Genomic DNA, 14,564 nt, shown 5'->3' with positions numbered 1-14,564 from the left:
TCATGAATATAAAATATATAAAATATTAAATAAATAAACAATATATTCGCAAAAGATGACTAAGTCTAAATCTATAGAGGAAATTTTTCTTCTCCTTGAGTTTTATGTCTTGATGTCTTCATTCTTGTACAGATACCAAGTTTCTCCCCATAGCCTAAACCACTTCATAACCACCTGATCTTTCTCTTTGGTCCCTTTAGGTAACTAACAGCCTTTATAAATCCTTCACTACCTCTCCAATGTAAAGGCTTACTACTTTAAAAATGAGACAGGACAAAAAAAGTTAGTCTACAGCTTTAGAGGAACTCATCCATCTCTAGCGTGATGGCAAAAGAGAATCATCTTATCACTCCTTGCGATGCATAATTTTCCTCTGTTCAGTATATACAGTATCTAATGTGACTGAACTATAAAATTCTTCACACTCTCTTTTTGCCTCTTCGTGCTCAAACAGCAAGCATATGTCATTCTCCTTGGACTGTTTAGCTCTTCAAATTGTTCTTCATTTTTCAACCGACTGCTGCTGTATTGATGGAGCATTTTGCTAGTTCATTGAACAGATGTCTTTAATGAGTTTGCAGAACTTAAGCACACAGACTGATATGGATTCTCAATGCATCATTTCAAAGATCCAACTCATATAAACCCCACGAAATAAATTACTTTATGGATCCATTTTTTGAATGAACATATCAAGTACAGCAAGCTAAATTGTAACATGGGGCCTCAACTTTGCAAAGATTTCTTCCTAAAGTGTTTGTATGCACAAAATAGTATTTTGCTTATGTACAAAAGATTTACCATTTATTAAAAATAACCCTCAACAACATTTGAATCTCTTTAGTTCTGAAGGACTGAATGAACTATACAGTAGGGTCCTGGGGATCCAATGTTAAGCTCAAGGCTATGGAGAGTGGGCAGTCAGTTTCTCTTTCTGTTTTGTTCTTCCCTGTACCGCATACATTATATCTTTTCTGTGGTGTTTGTACGTGATGTGTTCAAGACCAGAAGCTTGCCGTGTTCACTGTATGTTTCTATCTACTGCTGCTTTGAACTTTAAGGAGCAAGGGGGGCACTAGGGAGGTGCTAGTAGGTGTTCCAGCACCCCATAAAAAGACCAAAACTCCCCCATACAAATGTTAAATAAAAAAAAAAAACATTTGCCTAGGTACACATGCAAAATTTGTGCAATGCAATACAATGCAATCTAAAGTGATTTCCTGCCGAACACTTCGTAAGGTCAGTTTAAAAATGGACTGGTTCCTTATGCCAAGTAGCCTAGACCTGCTCCAACTAAGGATTTTTTGAGTCAACTAGTGGCTTATTTATTTTGAATTGATTAATATAATAACCATAACAAACCATCTTTTAATTTGAATTTAGGTATAGGCTATTATAGCTTACATTTCACTTATATTCCACTCTCAAGCTTGCTGCAAAGCACCGACAAAAGTAATGATTATGAATGCATTTGGAAAAAAGACATTTTACATTTTTATAAATAAACCGGTGCATTTTCAGTCAGTCACAGCTGCAAACATCAGCGCTGACTCTCCATCTCCACAGTAGCCAGTAGACATGCCTTTAATAGAGAAAAACACCTTTTCACAAGGACTACAAAATTAAAGAAATTATATATATTTTTTCATTCATTTAATAGTAGACATTTCAAGCTTTCTATAGACTATGTCTGTAGGCTGGTTCGTAGTTGTGACGCGTTTTATTCATGGAGACTGCAAGAGACAACAGAAAGTACATCTAAAAATGAGGAGAGAACGAAAAAAAGAAAACTATTTCATACAGCAAAGTGCAATAATACTACTCCCACACTCCTCATAAACACTTAAAATGCACATATATAGCAACTGTATTATTAATATAAAAATAATAGTAATAATAATAATTTGTTTTGGTCATATTTACTATTAATTGCCCAGCTCCCATCATAATTTCACGACACCGCCCTGGTGAGGAGATTTTGTACTTCTAACTACCAAACAATTGCAAAACAATATCAGACTACTTAAAGTTACCTTCCTTTGTCCTAGTTGTCCTTGAGATTCTACTTTGTCAGTTTCATTGCGTTCCATGATTTGGTTGACAACTGTTCGTTCGAATGAATGCATTTTCTCTGCACAAAAACACCTATGGAGCTTAGACAACTACAATGTAATTTTTCCTGTTTTGTAACAGGCTAATTTTCATGAACTGTGTCAGATCAGTGACGCATATTGTTTTTTTATTGCTTTCCTTGAGATTCTGCTCCAGTTCATAGAACAACAGTTCATAGTTTACTCAGTTAGACATCATGTAACAAAGCCTTCAGAGCACAAAAGCACTGCCTTAATCTGTTCAACAGAATTAGGGAAACACAACTTTTTGGCACACCAAATAAGGAAAATGATTTATGCACAATTATGAGATTTGCTCGTAGGGATAAAACTTAGCAATTCTGGATTCTTCTTTTTGGTCTTGTCTTAGCACCTTGTACCTTCACAAACTGCATGGATGCAAGCTCGCTCCATTGCGGCTCCAGTGCAAATGTTTCTGGCAGTCAAACTGAACATATGCACATTTTTCTACCGCTCCTGCCCCTTTACTTTGTTTATGAATCAGTTTGGGCAAAAGAATCTGTTTCACAAACTTTTGGCTCTCATGGCAGTGTCTTTATGTAGCATTGCACCTATTTTACTGGTTGGTCAACAGCAGAAGAATTTGTCTCTTTGATCCTTATTAAGGCTCACACAGATGCTATCAGACTGTTACAAGGGAACTGTGAGCATCAAGAGCTGCCAGTATAAAAGCACAATGGGGCATGCTGCTTCTGCTCTGCTTACGTGTGCAGTGTAAGTTTTCATGGGGCAGAGTTAAGTTTGTTCTGTGGAATAACCAGGACCCTATGGCTCATGCGCGGACAAGGGTCCACATATATTTTTCCCACTATTTAAATTAAGTCTATTTCCATTAGTACTAAAACAAAAAAATAAAATCTTCTACTGGTAGAACCTGTTATCCATCCCACATTTGTCTCCTGAAGGAGTTTCCTTGAGAAATCCCATTCAGAGTATATCAACTTACAAAGGCTTGAGGGACCTTGTGACATCACTGGCATGAAACTTTTGAGGGTTTTGCATTTAAATTGAATTTTCTGTTACTTTTGGTATTTCAAAAGAGATTACAAAGAATATTTCTGAATGCAAGAGCTCTTTCTACAATGATTCTCTACATTTTTAAATGTTGGTAATTTTACAAGTTATTTTTATGAGCTTTTATTATGATAGAATAGCAGAAAAATGGCAGGATTGGGCGGAGAGAGGGGAGCAAGATCGGTAAAGGACATCAAAGGGTGAATCGAACTCACGGCACTGTAAGAGCACTTGTGCTGTACTGTATATCGATGCACTAACCAAGAGGCTATCAGCGCTGATGAGTTTCGGTACTTTTAAGTGAAAGCACAGTTTGAATACAGTTTACTGCCCTGTTGGTTCAGTACTAGCATTCCTTGCTTAATGTTTTTTGCTCAGGCTCAGCCTCAGTGACTTTTATGTGGAGGCAATTGCTGCTAAACATGCTTCAGTTGATGGTGTTTCTTTGGTGAAGCATTCACTTGAGTCTTGTTTCAAGCATTTCTATTTTGCTTTTGTCCTAGAAATCCCTTAAAAGGATTGGTCATCGGTGACTTACAGGCATTATCATTATTTGTGCAACCAAAAGCTATATTACCTATCTAAGGTTGCTTTTACTTAATTTCACTTTTTTAAGTTATGTTGTAGGAATTATTTTTCTTTCTATTCTTCTGAATCACAGGAGGCTAAGAGACAGTAAGGAAAAGCACAGAGGGAAGATCTCACTTGAATCAATTTCAGAACCTTTTTTCTGTTCTCTGAGGTCCCCTTAATGTTATCAAAAATTTTACATCAAATAACTAAACAATTTAAAATAGGCTATTTTTCGTCCTGTTTTTAGTCTACCTCATCAGAATGCTGTTTCAAAAGGTGTGACAGATAATAGCCTACTGCTATAGTTGGCTAACAGTTGTGTTTGTTTGACAGCCTACATACCTCACCCTGTTGTGATTTAGGTCAAAAATGCACCTATACATATCCAACGATCTATAGTAACAGGCAAAGCGATAATGACTGAATACAGCCAGCACAGCATTCTCAATCTTTCTGAAAATCCTGTGAGAAATTGTTTTATAAACATATCCATGATACAATTAAGTGACTAAGTGCTTACTGCCTCAGTCTGGAACTTCCTTAAAAGTTAAAAGTTAAATAGTTAATCTACTCTTACCTATCTGCTGGAATTAAAAAGAAGGCAATGCAAAGACTGCTTTTCGACAATTTAGCAATGTACAGCATCTTGTTTTCAAATTGTGCAGGATATAAAGTTGTTTTGAAGACATAACATAATATTCTGCAAGGAATTGTTTGAAAATTAGACTTTTTAAATTATGCTTTGCATGACAAGAAATAAAACTGAATGAATTAATAAAAACAGCATATGCTAATTGGATATCTTTTGAAGCATGGATGCTGGTCTGAGCTGGTTTAAGCTGGTTCTTCGCTTGTATGTGCTGGTCCTGTGATGGTCTTAAGCAACTAGATCCTGCTCAGGACAAGCTTAGGACCAACACATGACCATCTTAAACCCGCTCATGACAAGCTCGAGGACTCAAACCAGCATCCATCCATCCGTTCACGAGCTTGATGCTACAGAAGGTTGTTCTTTATTCAAGGAACCAGAACTCATATATAAACAAGACATTTTACTATGCATATACTTTATCTGCATATAATTGTCATATGCATTTGTCATCCAGACATATGATACTGCCATGTTTACTGGTTCAATAAACAAGAATATGTAGACTGTAAATGCCACCTGTGCCAACGGGGGAGTAAAATTAGTTAAAAAGTTTTGAGGCCTCTATCCATTAGCTCTGTGAACTATATAAGAAATCCATTAATTAGTTATGGCTGAAAACTTCACATGGTTTCTATGTGTTAAAAACAATGTGCCAATATTTCCAGAAATGCACAAACCAATATTAGAGCTTGCCTGATCTAGAAAGTGCTGTACAGACAGTCAATAAATGGACTGTTGGCCATCTGAGGCCACAGTTGAACTTATTCAGCAGATTCAGACTGTTATGTCTCAATGTCAGTAGTTTACAGACTTAAATATGATCACTATTGTCCTTGTCCCAACTATGAGAATGCAATAAATTGCTCTGCATCTTAATTTCGACATTTTAAAATATGTGAAAAAGCTTGAACAGCTTATGTTTGTGCGTTTGACCAAAATGCTACATATTTAAATCCCTCACACTGCTTGTAATCGATAGTTGTACCTCAGCAGCTACTAAATGTACTTCAGTCAGTGTACAGTAATGGGCTTAATAATGGTAAGATGTAAAATAAACCTAAGAAAGGTACATTCAGATTATTATGCACAGTGACATTTTCTGTGTTGAATGAATCAATGAATGAATGAATGACTGGCGGAAAAAAGTTTATTTTTAAAGTTTGATTTTTAGTGGCATTGCAGTCTTGCACTTAATGAGCTCTCAGTGTTGTTTAGTATTTGTCACGTCAATAGTCTCTGCAAGTTGATTATCTGCCATGATTTCTTCTCTAGCCAGTGCCTCAAAATGACATTTCAATATCTCTCCACTAAGAACCGAGTTTCTCTGAGACGCATCCATCTATTGATCACCATTGTATTACATTTTTCTTTATTTTTTGTTCCATGCTGTTAGAGAGGTTTGTGTTTTACAAAAATAAAACTTTGTCTCTTCTACATGCTTCTCAAGAACCACTGAACAACATGGAATCTAAATTTACTGCATTTACTTTCTTAATACACCTTCCCCGATTTTATTGTGCTCAGTGCATCAGTGCATGTTATTTCAAAAAAAAATAAATGTTTGCCTCTGTGATCTTTCAACAAAATGTAATAACGTTGCCTCTAAAACTTTTTTCCTTTTCAACCAAAGCCACAAATCCCTCTTAGTTTTCAGCCCCTTCCATCCAAACGACAGCCTCCTTTCTCGTATCGAATGGGCAGTTTTCATGGTCCAGTGAATTCCAAATGGATAAAAATCAAGTCTTGCCCTACCTTTTTTCTCACTGAATATCCGGTTTCGGTAAGAATTAATTTTCTGAGGCAAATGGGTTTAAAACTGTGTTTTAAAGAACAAAGAACCTAAATGTTTTATCTTCACTAAACCCTGAAATCAGATCACAAACAGGGTATGCTTGATAAGGCATCAACCTTTAAGTCTTTTTATAAGTGAATGCAACACTAAACTAAAATGTAAAATGTTGTGGTTACCAGATGCTAGGGAAGGAAAATACACCACCAACAGTATTGAAATTCGAGCAGTAATAAATTAAAGGGCAGTCTAGACAACTGATTAGACTCTAATTGGAGTTTGAGCCTTTAGCTGGGTCTCAGCCTCAAGGACCACATTGCTTTTGGGACCAACGATATAAGACTAATGTTTAAGACACAATGAATTCTCAACTGATTGTAAAGTGTGCGCTACATGCGCAATTGTATGAGACTTGTTATTTTGCTGAACTAAGCATTACTCTATAATATACAGAAAGACCTGGGCATCACCCCATTATAACACGTTGATTAAATAGGAGCAATATGAATGCCAAAGAGGTAATAGAGCCTAGATACTTTTTTGTCCCTGTGGAGCTTGTTTCTTGGCATGGCTTCCATAGCTGAATAAAATGCACATATCTCATTTCAGAGCCCAAAACAAATTAAATTTAGTCAGCTATTTGAGACTGGGTTTTTTTGTTGTTGCTTTTTTATGTATGGTCGATAAAAAAGGTCACTTTTTGTGACACTAAACTCGCTTTACACAAAACCATGGATTTTAATTAAGACGAGGTCAAATTAAAACTCAATTGGCTTTGATTAATACAAAGGCAGACAATGAATATGTCCCTTTATAATGTGTCAGCAATTAAGCATTGAAACCATGCTGAAATAGTGTCCTTTCATGCTTAAAACAAACAAACAAACAAACAAAAAAACCTTTACAATCTACTGTTCTAGATTTTAATTAAAAGATTAATTAATGGTTGAATTAAATGGCTTTCAAATTATTGCAAAATTAGAAAATGGGCTTCTGCACAAAGACAGTTCTGCCTTGGGGTTGGTTGTTATGACCGAAATTGTGGTGGTACAAATATTTTCTATCACACTAACAGTACTGATCACAGCACAGATAACTGCTGTAAATTAAAAAAATAATTACTACATGCTAAATACCAATTAAAAAACAGTTAAATACTTTACAAATTAAAGGTACATATTTGTATATTTTCTCTTTTTGTTTGAAAATTGATGGAACTAAATGTAAATGTTTTTTGTAACGAGCTGTGTTTGTGAGAAAACGAAAAAAAAAAAATATTTATAACGTTTTTGTCTCTTGTACACCACCATGTCCAAATGATCTGAGTGGGCGCAGGCATCCAGTGAATGATATGTATATGTGTATGTATGTGTATGCATATATATATGTATATGTATGTTTGTATGTATGTATGTATGTGTATGTGTGTGTGTGTGCACTCTGGCGTAGGCTCTAGTTTGTGTGATCTCTCCCACATATATGTCACTCGTTGTTTACACAGCACAACTTTTTGTTTTACATGGATATAAACATCCCGGATAAGCGCAAGTTATTGCCATTTTTATGCCATTTTTATTAGCCATCTTACCTACAATCTCTGTGCTGTGTAAACAATGAGTGGCGTATACGCGTGAGAGATCACCCATGGCGCTTTTTGGCGCTCGCTCAGACTATGCCAGAGCGCACGCACATGTCACTCACCAGATGCGTGCGCATCCTTAGATCATTTGGACATTTCTAGATTTGCCGTGCATGCAAACTACAATGCCTTAAAACACCAGTGCATCAGGATGCACAGTTGAAAATATCATTTTAATTCTCGCTCAATCTTTATGGCCATTAAATCTTTGAGAAAAGACTGAGCTGCAAAGCCTTCCAATGTTAATGTGGTTCTGATTTTTAAAATCCAAAGTAAATGTGGAGTCTCCATTTAAAATGCTTTTAGTCAGGCACAAAACGTTATCTGTGTTTGCTAGAGCTGGCAAGAACATAACCAAATTATTTCTAAAACTACATTTTAGAGCCAATTTTGTCTTACCCATAAAATAGACCTCTTACTGGTTTCACACAACTCAAAGAGTCATCAAAAATTATTAACCTTTTCAAAAATATTGTCTGCCTATGCTTACCCTCATTTGTAGATAAAATAAAATAAAATAAAATTAATGTGGGGAATATTTTGTGCTATCTGCTCTTCGTTGAAAAGTGTAGGGGGGTGGGGGTGGTTTCTAAGTGAATAAGATGATAAAGCCACTCTACAGTAAATATCACACATCTTAAACTTTTTTATACACTGTCTTCTAAAAGCTTTGCTGTGTATCAACACTACTAACAGCAGAGTCATGTAAGTGTTTAGATGTCCATTGTTTCTGCTCAGGTAATTCTTAAACTCCGTTCTCATCAGTTCTCCGTCTTTTCTGCAGCATGTGAACTGATGACGCAGGGGATCCTGGCCTTGGTCACATCTACAGGCTGTGCCTCAGCCAGTGCTCTGCAGTCCCTGACAGATGCCATGCACATACCTCACCTTTACGTCCAGAGAAACGCCGAAGGATCACCTCGTACCGCATGTCAACTCAATCCAAGCCCAGACGGAGAGAGATACACCCTCGCATCGCGACCGCCCGTCCGTCTAAGTGATGTCATGTTGACGCTAGTTGGTGAGCTGCGTTGGCAGAAGTTCATCGTCTTCTATGACAGTGACTATGGTGAGTGATTGATTGCAAGACAGAGCAAATCGTGCTTTTGGGGAAAAGAAAAAAAAAAAAAACGTATAAATTGCATTCTGATGAACAGATTATGCTGAGAATTTATTATGACGTGGTTCCGTGTGATAAATACTGACTATCTAGTTGTTGTTGCTATTAATAATCTTAATTATCTGTGTTGGTGTGTTTATCAATTTGAGCATTTTACAGTAAACGGTGACACTTTACAGTAAGCTGACAATAAACATACAAAAAACAAATCATATATGAACAGTTCAGATGCAAAAGCCTTAAAGCATGTTTTTCCTTCAAAATTTGCATTTCTTTCTGGCTACTTTGTATAGGTTAATGAACATATATTACATTTAAGGGCATTCACTCAGTATCAGTATCTCACTTTTGACCAAGATGGATTATATGGATGGATAGATATTAGAGATACATAAATAGAAGTTGTAGCTAATAGTGAATAAGTGTTCCCAATTCTAAAGTTTTGTCAATTTTTTTGTCATATTACAAGCAGACCATATAAAAGTAGTACAAGATATACTATGTATAGATGCTTTACAATCTACAATATGAATGAGAATCCTTTTTTTAGCATTATTTCAGTCATTGGTGGAAGCTTTTACTAGGATTTTTTATAGAATCTGCTTTTAATACTTTGAGAAAAGAGTTGTGTTTTGTTCATTCCGAATCAGCATGTAGTGTGCTCTTTAAACAATACTAGTTGACCTGTAAAGACTTCACACAGGTGCAGCCTGAAGAACTGCTTTACAAACCTTGATTTTACTTCACAGCCATGAAATAGTGGCAATGAGAGGGCAATAGATGTTAGAACTCATCCATTCAGAGCAGCTGCACAAGTCTGAACTTTAAAATCGAATACCAGTGTATGGAACAGTTTCAGAAATGCCATTTGTTTGAGGCTTTGATCATAAGACGTGGCAGTAAAGTAGAGGAAAATTACAAGGAACTAAATTTTTTTCCTAAATAGCCCACATGGGTGGTCAACCCAATAATATGAGAGTGACACAAAAACACGTCAACACTTGACACACAGGGAATTGACTTACAGCTACAAGCCCATTTCTTCAGCCATTTTTCAGTCTTCTGTACTATAAGGTAAGGTCATGCAAAATAATGAAAAAATCGCATGTTTGAAAATAACTGACATTTATCACCATTGCTTCAATCATCGCAATGTATGTGATAACTTTTCTTAATGCTACAATGAGTAAATCCACTTCACCAGCTTATTACCATTACAAAATTTTCAAAATCGAATTTCATTATTTAAAATTCATATTTTATTAAAATAGTAAAAAAAAAAATTGCGCATTTGAAGTAAAAGCACTTGATGAACATATGCTATGTTTCAAGAGCATTGACTCAGTATCATTATCTCATTTTCTACTAAGATGGATTTTGAGACACATAGATTGATGATGTTTTGTTCATTGATGTTTTGCATTGCTCAGTAGCTAATTACTCTCCTCCTGTCAGTCAGGATCCAGCCTTTGGGTTCTCCTTTGAATCTAACTCATTTGAATCTAATTTAAATCTAACTAATTGTAAATGTGTACATAAAACTTTAACCATATCTGCATGCATTTGTTGGTTCTGTTTTGTTTACCCTGGGGGGTTATTGCTGCTCTCCCTTAGAGCCAGCCAAAGCATGAAAGCAGATTTGAATTCAGCAGTTGATCACATTACACACTGAGTGTTTGCTCCATGCCAGTATGTGCAGGTGTGATCATATGTGTTAAAGGGTTAAAAATCATATTTGTATTAAGTCTCTGCAAGATGGCTCTTGTCCTTAACTGAACATGAGGGAATTAAAAATGAACTGAAAAAAAAAAAACATCATCCGTTAATAACAGTCGATTTGTTCATTTGTCTGTAAAGGCCTATTGTTCATAATGCTGCAGTCAGTTTTTATGATGACCCAATGTATGCAGATCCATGTATACATATGCAATCTGTCCCCTGCTTCTCAATTTTTCCTCCAAAGAAAAGACCCCAGACATCTCATGACTTTCAGAGTTGATCTCTCAAAAAGAGGTGTCTGCTCAGTTTCCGAAGTCTGTAATAGAACTCAGATATCTCAGTATAGACAGTTTTTTCAAAAATTCTTCAAAGAATGAATGATCTGAGTTATTCTCTTCATATCCATTTAATAGGGCAATATTCTCACCTTGAACAAGTGATTCTTTATCTCACCCTATAGGGATTTTTTGAGAATCATCTGAGATAAAGTCATTACATACATGAAACTGAAAATACCTTTAAATTTTCTAAGATATGAAAGTGCAATCTCTGAACAATAACATTTACCTCTAGGTTCCCTTTTTCAATTTTTCACCTCATCTTATTTCCAGAAGTTAAGTAAAAAAAAAACTATTTCCAGTTCAAAAGACAGATTCAGGTAATATATTTAAACCAGAGAGCTGACTTTATCTTGAGGTCTGATTACACATCCATATCTCTTGCCTGTTAAATAAAAATCACATAATGCTGCTTTGTTCGAGGCACAAAGTGAGAAGGTTTATTTTAGAGTGCTTTTTACCTCAAGCAACACTCAATGCTGCCGTGCTGTAAACGTCTTAAGATCTTTGAGCTGAAGTATTAAAGTCTGTGTACTGATGCCACACAGTATGACATGCACTGAGCATCCAAAATTAAATCCCACCATGCACAAAATGCAAATTAAAACATTGTGACCTGTTGTGATTTTCACGTCTTTAAACTTTCATTTACTAACTTTATGTATGATAATTCCAGAACTACAAGTGACAACACTTATGATGAAAAAATGTAATAATATACAGTGTAGAAGGGAAAAAATAGACTTTGTTTGGAAAAAAGTCTACTGGCTTCAAACTTTTCTTAGATAGAAGATATTGTGCCCATTTTACTCATTTTACTTGCATCAGCTTTAAGTATTTAACAGCTAATTGTATTCTTGTTTGTTTGATTAGACTTACATTTCCAACTTGAACTCTTAAATAACGATAACTCTATTTTACCATTATTTTATTAATGGTAACTCTATAGTTGTTTTATATGCAAATTATATAGTTTTAAGTGCATCAGAAATAAACCTTGTTGTTTTTAAAGTAATATTTAATAATTTATAATTATAAGCCAAATTTGTTTTAAATGTATTCAAACTGTATTTAATTTAATTTTACTGCAGAATAAAACTATACTCACTGAATGTAATTTAATTTAAAAAATCAAGATTTGAATCGAGAACCTGTGAATTGGAAACAAATCGAATTTGAAACATCTGAACCAATACCCAGCCCTAGTAAACTACAACAATAAATTTATCTTATTCATGTCCTTTACAACACTAAACGTTATGCTACTAGTGTTTCTGTAAAGGTGTCAGCCACTACCTTTCACATCCTTTCAATAATTACATTATATACATAAAAAAAATGGTTTGATTATATTGCACAAGTTCTTGGTTAACAGTAATGCACAAGTGGTACCTAATCTTAACCACAATGTGATTCCATAGTCTTCAGCAAGCATAGTCATGCTCATTGTCAGTCTCACACCATAGAAGCTGCGCGTCTCATCAACGTAAGCTCTTTCCAACAAGATGTCACCATCAGCTGGCGTTTACATGATTAAAATTAATTCATCTCCTGAGGATGTGTGTTTGTTGTTTATTTGCTGTTAATTTGAGCCTTTTCATTTATCATTTGAATTTGACTCATCTCAAATTTCTAACTGATTTGTGTATAATTTTGTACGTTTTCAAAAAAATAAAATAAACGTAATGCTGTAACGTATCTTTGATAGGTAAAATCACAATTCTAAAAATCTAAGAAACGAAGTAAAAGTTAATACTTTTTTTTTTTTTAATGTTTCAATAAATGGTTTAAAGTTGCAGGGTTGGATACTCAGTTTTTTGTTTGTATGCAACAGCAAGACATAATACCTCTTTTTTGCCTGCTGTGACAAATGTACAAGGTGAGGTCAGAAGTGCCATTTGTGTGTGGGAATTGGAAAAAAATAGCCCCTGGCACCAGAGAGAGAAAAAATCGTGCTGAAACTGGACAGAAAAATACACGTAGATCTCTACCTGCGGGATTTTGCGAGCAGCAGCAAGACAAAACCGTTGTGGGTGGGAGCAGGAAGCAATATAGTTTTATTTTAAGTCAAACCAAGACAGATTTTTGCAGGGCTGAAAAATTGATCCCACACACACTTTTAGATCCAGAAGTGCCACAATAAGCAATTCCGCCATTATGTGTCTGTACATACTTTTTTTAACGTCGCCCTCCAAAGCCATTTCAATATCACTGTCTCTGATTAGCTAAAGCTTTTAAAAGATATGGGACATTTATTCAAATTAAGGCTTTTGTTGCATTTATTGGGAACAGATGGGGCTGGGGGCTGGCGGTCCAGGGCCAAGCTCAGACCGGACTCCCACTGACAGCTGAAAGATAATGATTAAGGAGAGACCTTGGATTTCCGTGCTGCTTCCCATCTCTTCCCTGCATCTCCCTTGTGTTCTTTCTCTTCTCAAGCTCTCCCATCACTGTCACACGCCATTTCCCTCTCTCTCTCTGATTCTCTGTTTCTTTTTCTATCTCCCTCTCTCTTACGCTCACACACACACACACACACACACAGTTCTTTACTATGAAACATCAAACATACTCAAGAACAAACGCACACAGCAAGTCCTCAGAAACGTGTCCCGCTCACTTCCTGTGATGCTGCGATCTGCTCTGTTGTGAGTGCACACAATGTCCTTCCACACTAAAGCACAGCAGGATGACCCAAGTCAAATCTCTGTCCATTTGGGAATTTTGGCAATTTTTTATTCATGTATTTTTTATATTTATTTATTTATTGACTTTTTTCGGTTTGATTCATCACCTAGAAATGGAATAAGAACAGCATGAAGGTCTAACCAAAGTCGCTGAGCCATCCACACTGCCATAACCCTCACAGTTTGTTGTTGATGTGTTCCAACACTTTTTCTCACACATGACTTCATTGCACTTTCTTCACAGTAGGGCCCTTTTTTTCAATTGCTGTCATTCACTAGTTGGCTTCTGCACTCCCTTTGGAGTGGATGAATACTGTCCTCATAGACACCTCCTGTACAAAGTCCCATTTCCCGCTGAAACACTCCTCTTGTATTCTTTGCACAGCCAACATTGAGATACCCCATTGTTTTGTAGCCTGCAGTCTATTTCTGAGGTGCACCATGCAAAGCAGAGACCAATAGAATCTGCATTTTCTATTCACATGGTTGTTCACCTACAGTCCCTGAATATTTTGCAGTAGTGCATCAATGCCAAACCCAAAAGGACTGACGAGCTATAGCAGGGATGTAGGGCCACTGCCTTGCAGAATTTAGCTCCAGTCTTAATCAAAGACACCTTATAAAGCTAATCAAGGTCTTTAGAGTTACTAGAGTGTTTGACTTATACGGCTCTGAGCAGACCGATCAACATCTGATTTGAAGCAGTGCATGCCAGTTAAAAGGTGGCCTTTACTACTATATGCTAACATTTAAATTGATAATTTTATATAAATTGGATGATTGTGTATTTACATGTTAATACATTTAACCAATAAAAGAAATGGCTATGCAGTTTCATCTCTAATTAATTTGTGTAAAAATATTTTATATTTAAGACAAATATGTTTATATATTAAATATA

General features: G+C 35.8%; 1 protein-coding gene across 2 annotated transcripts in view; it reads left to right on the top strand.

Annotated features, from left to right (window-relative positions):
• Positions 1–14,564, top strand: part of LOC122355389 (glutamate receptor ionotropic, delta-1-like) — a 125,303-nt gene that overhangs the window by 3,765 nt on the left and 106,974 nt on the right. Inside the window, exon 3 of one of the 2 annotated variants that reach the window (XM_043253609.1) lies at positions 8,584–8,868. In XM_043253609.1, coding sequence (XP_043109544.1) covers positions 8,584–8,868 — 285 coding nt within the window. Of the gene's footprint in view, positions 1–8,583; positions 8,869–14,564 lie in introns of those variants that run through there. The other variant, XM_043253608.1, reaches the window with a different exon arrangement.

The sequence above is a fragment of the Puntigrus tetrazona genome, chromosome 12 (genome assembly GCF_018831695.1).
Source record: "Puntigrus tetrazona isolate hp1 chromosome 12, ASM1883169v1, whole genome shotgun sequence".
Taxonomy (NCBI): domain Eukaryota; kingdom Metazoa; phylum Chordata; class Actinopteri; order Cypriniformes; family Cyprinidae; genus Puntigrus; species Puntigrus tetrazona.
The sequence above is the reverse complement of the archived record's forward strand: the minus strand, read 5'-3'. Positions and strand labels throughout refer to the sequence as shown.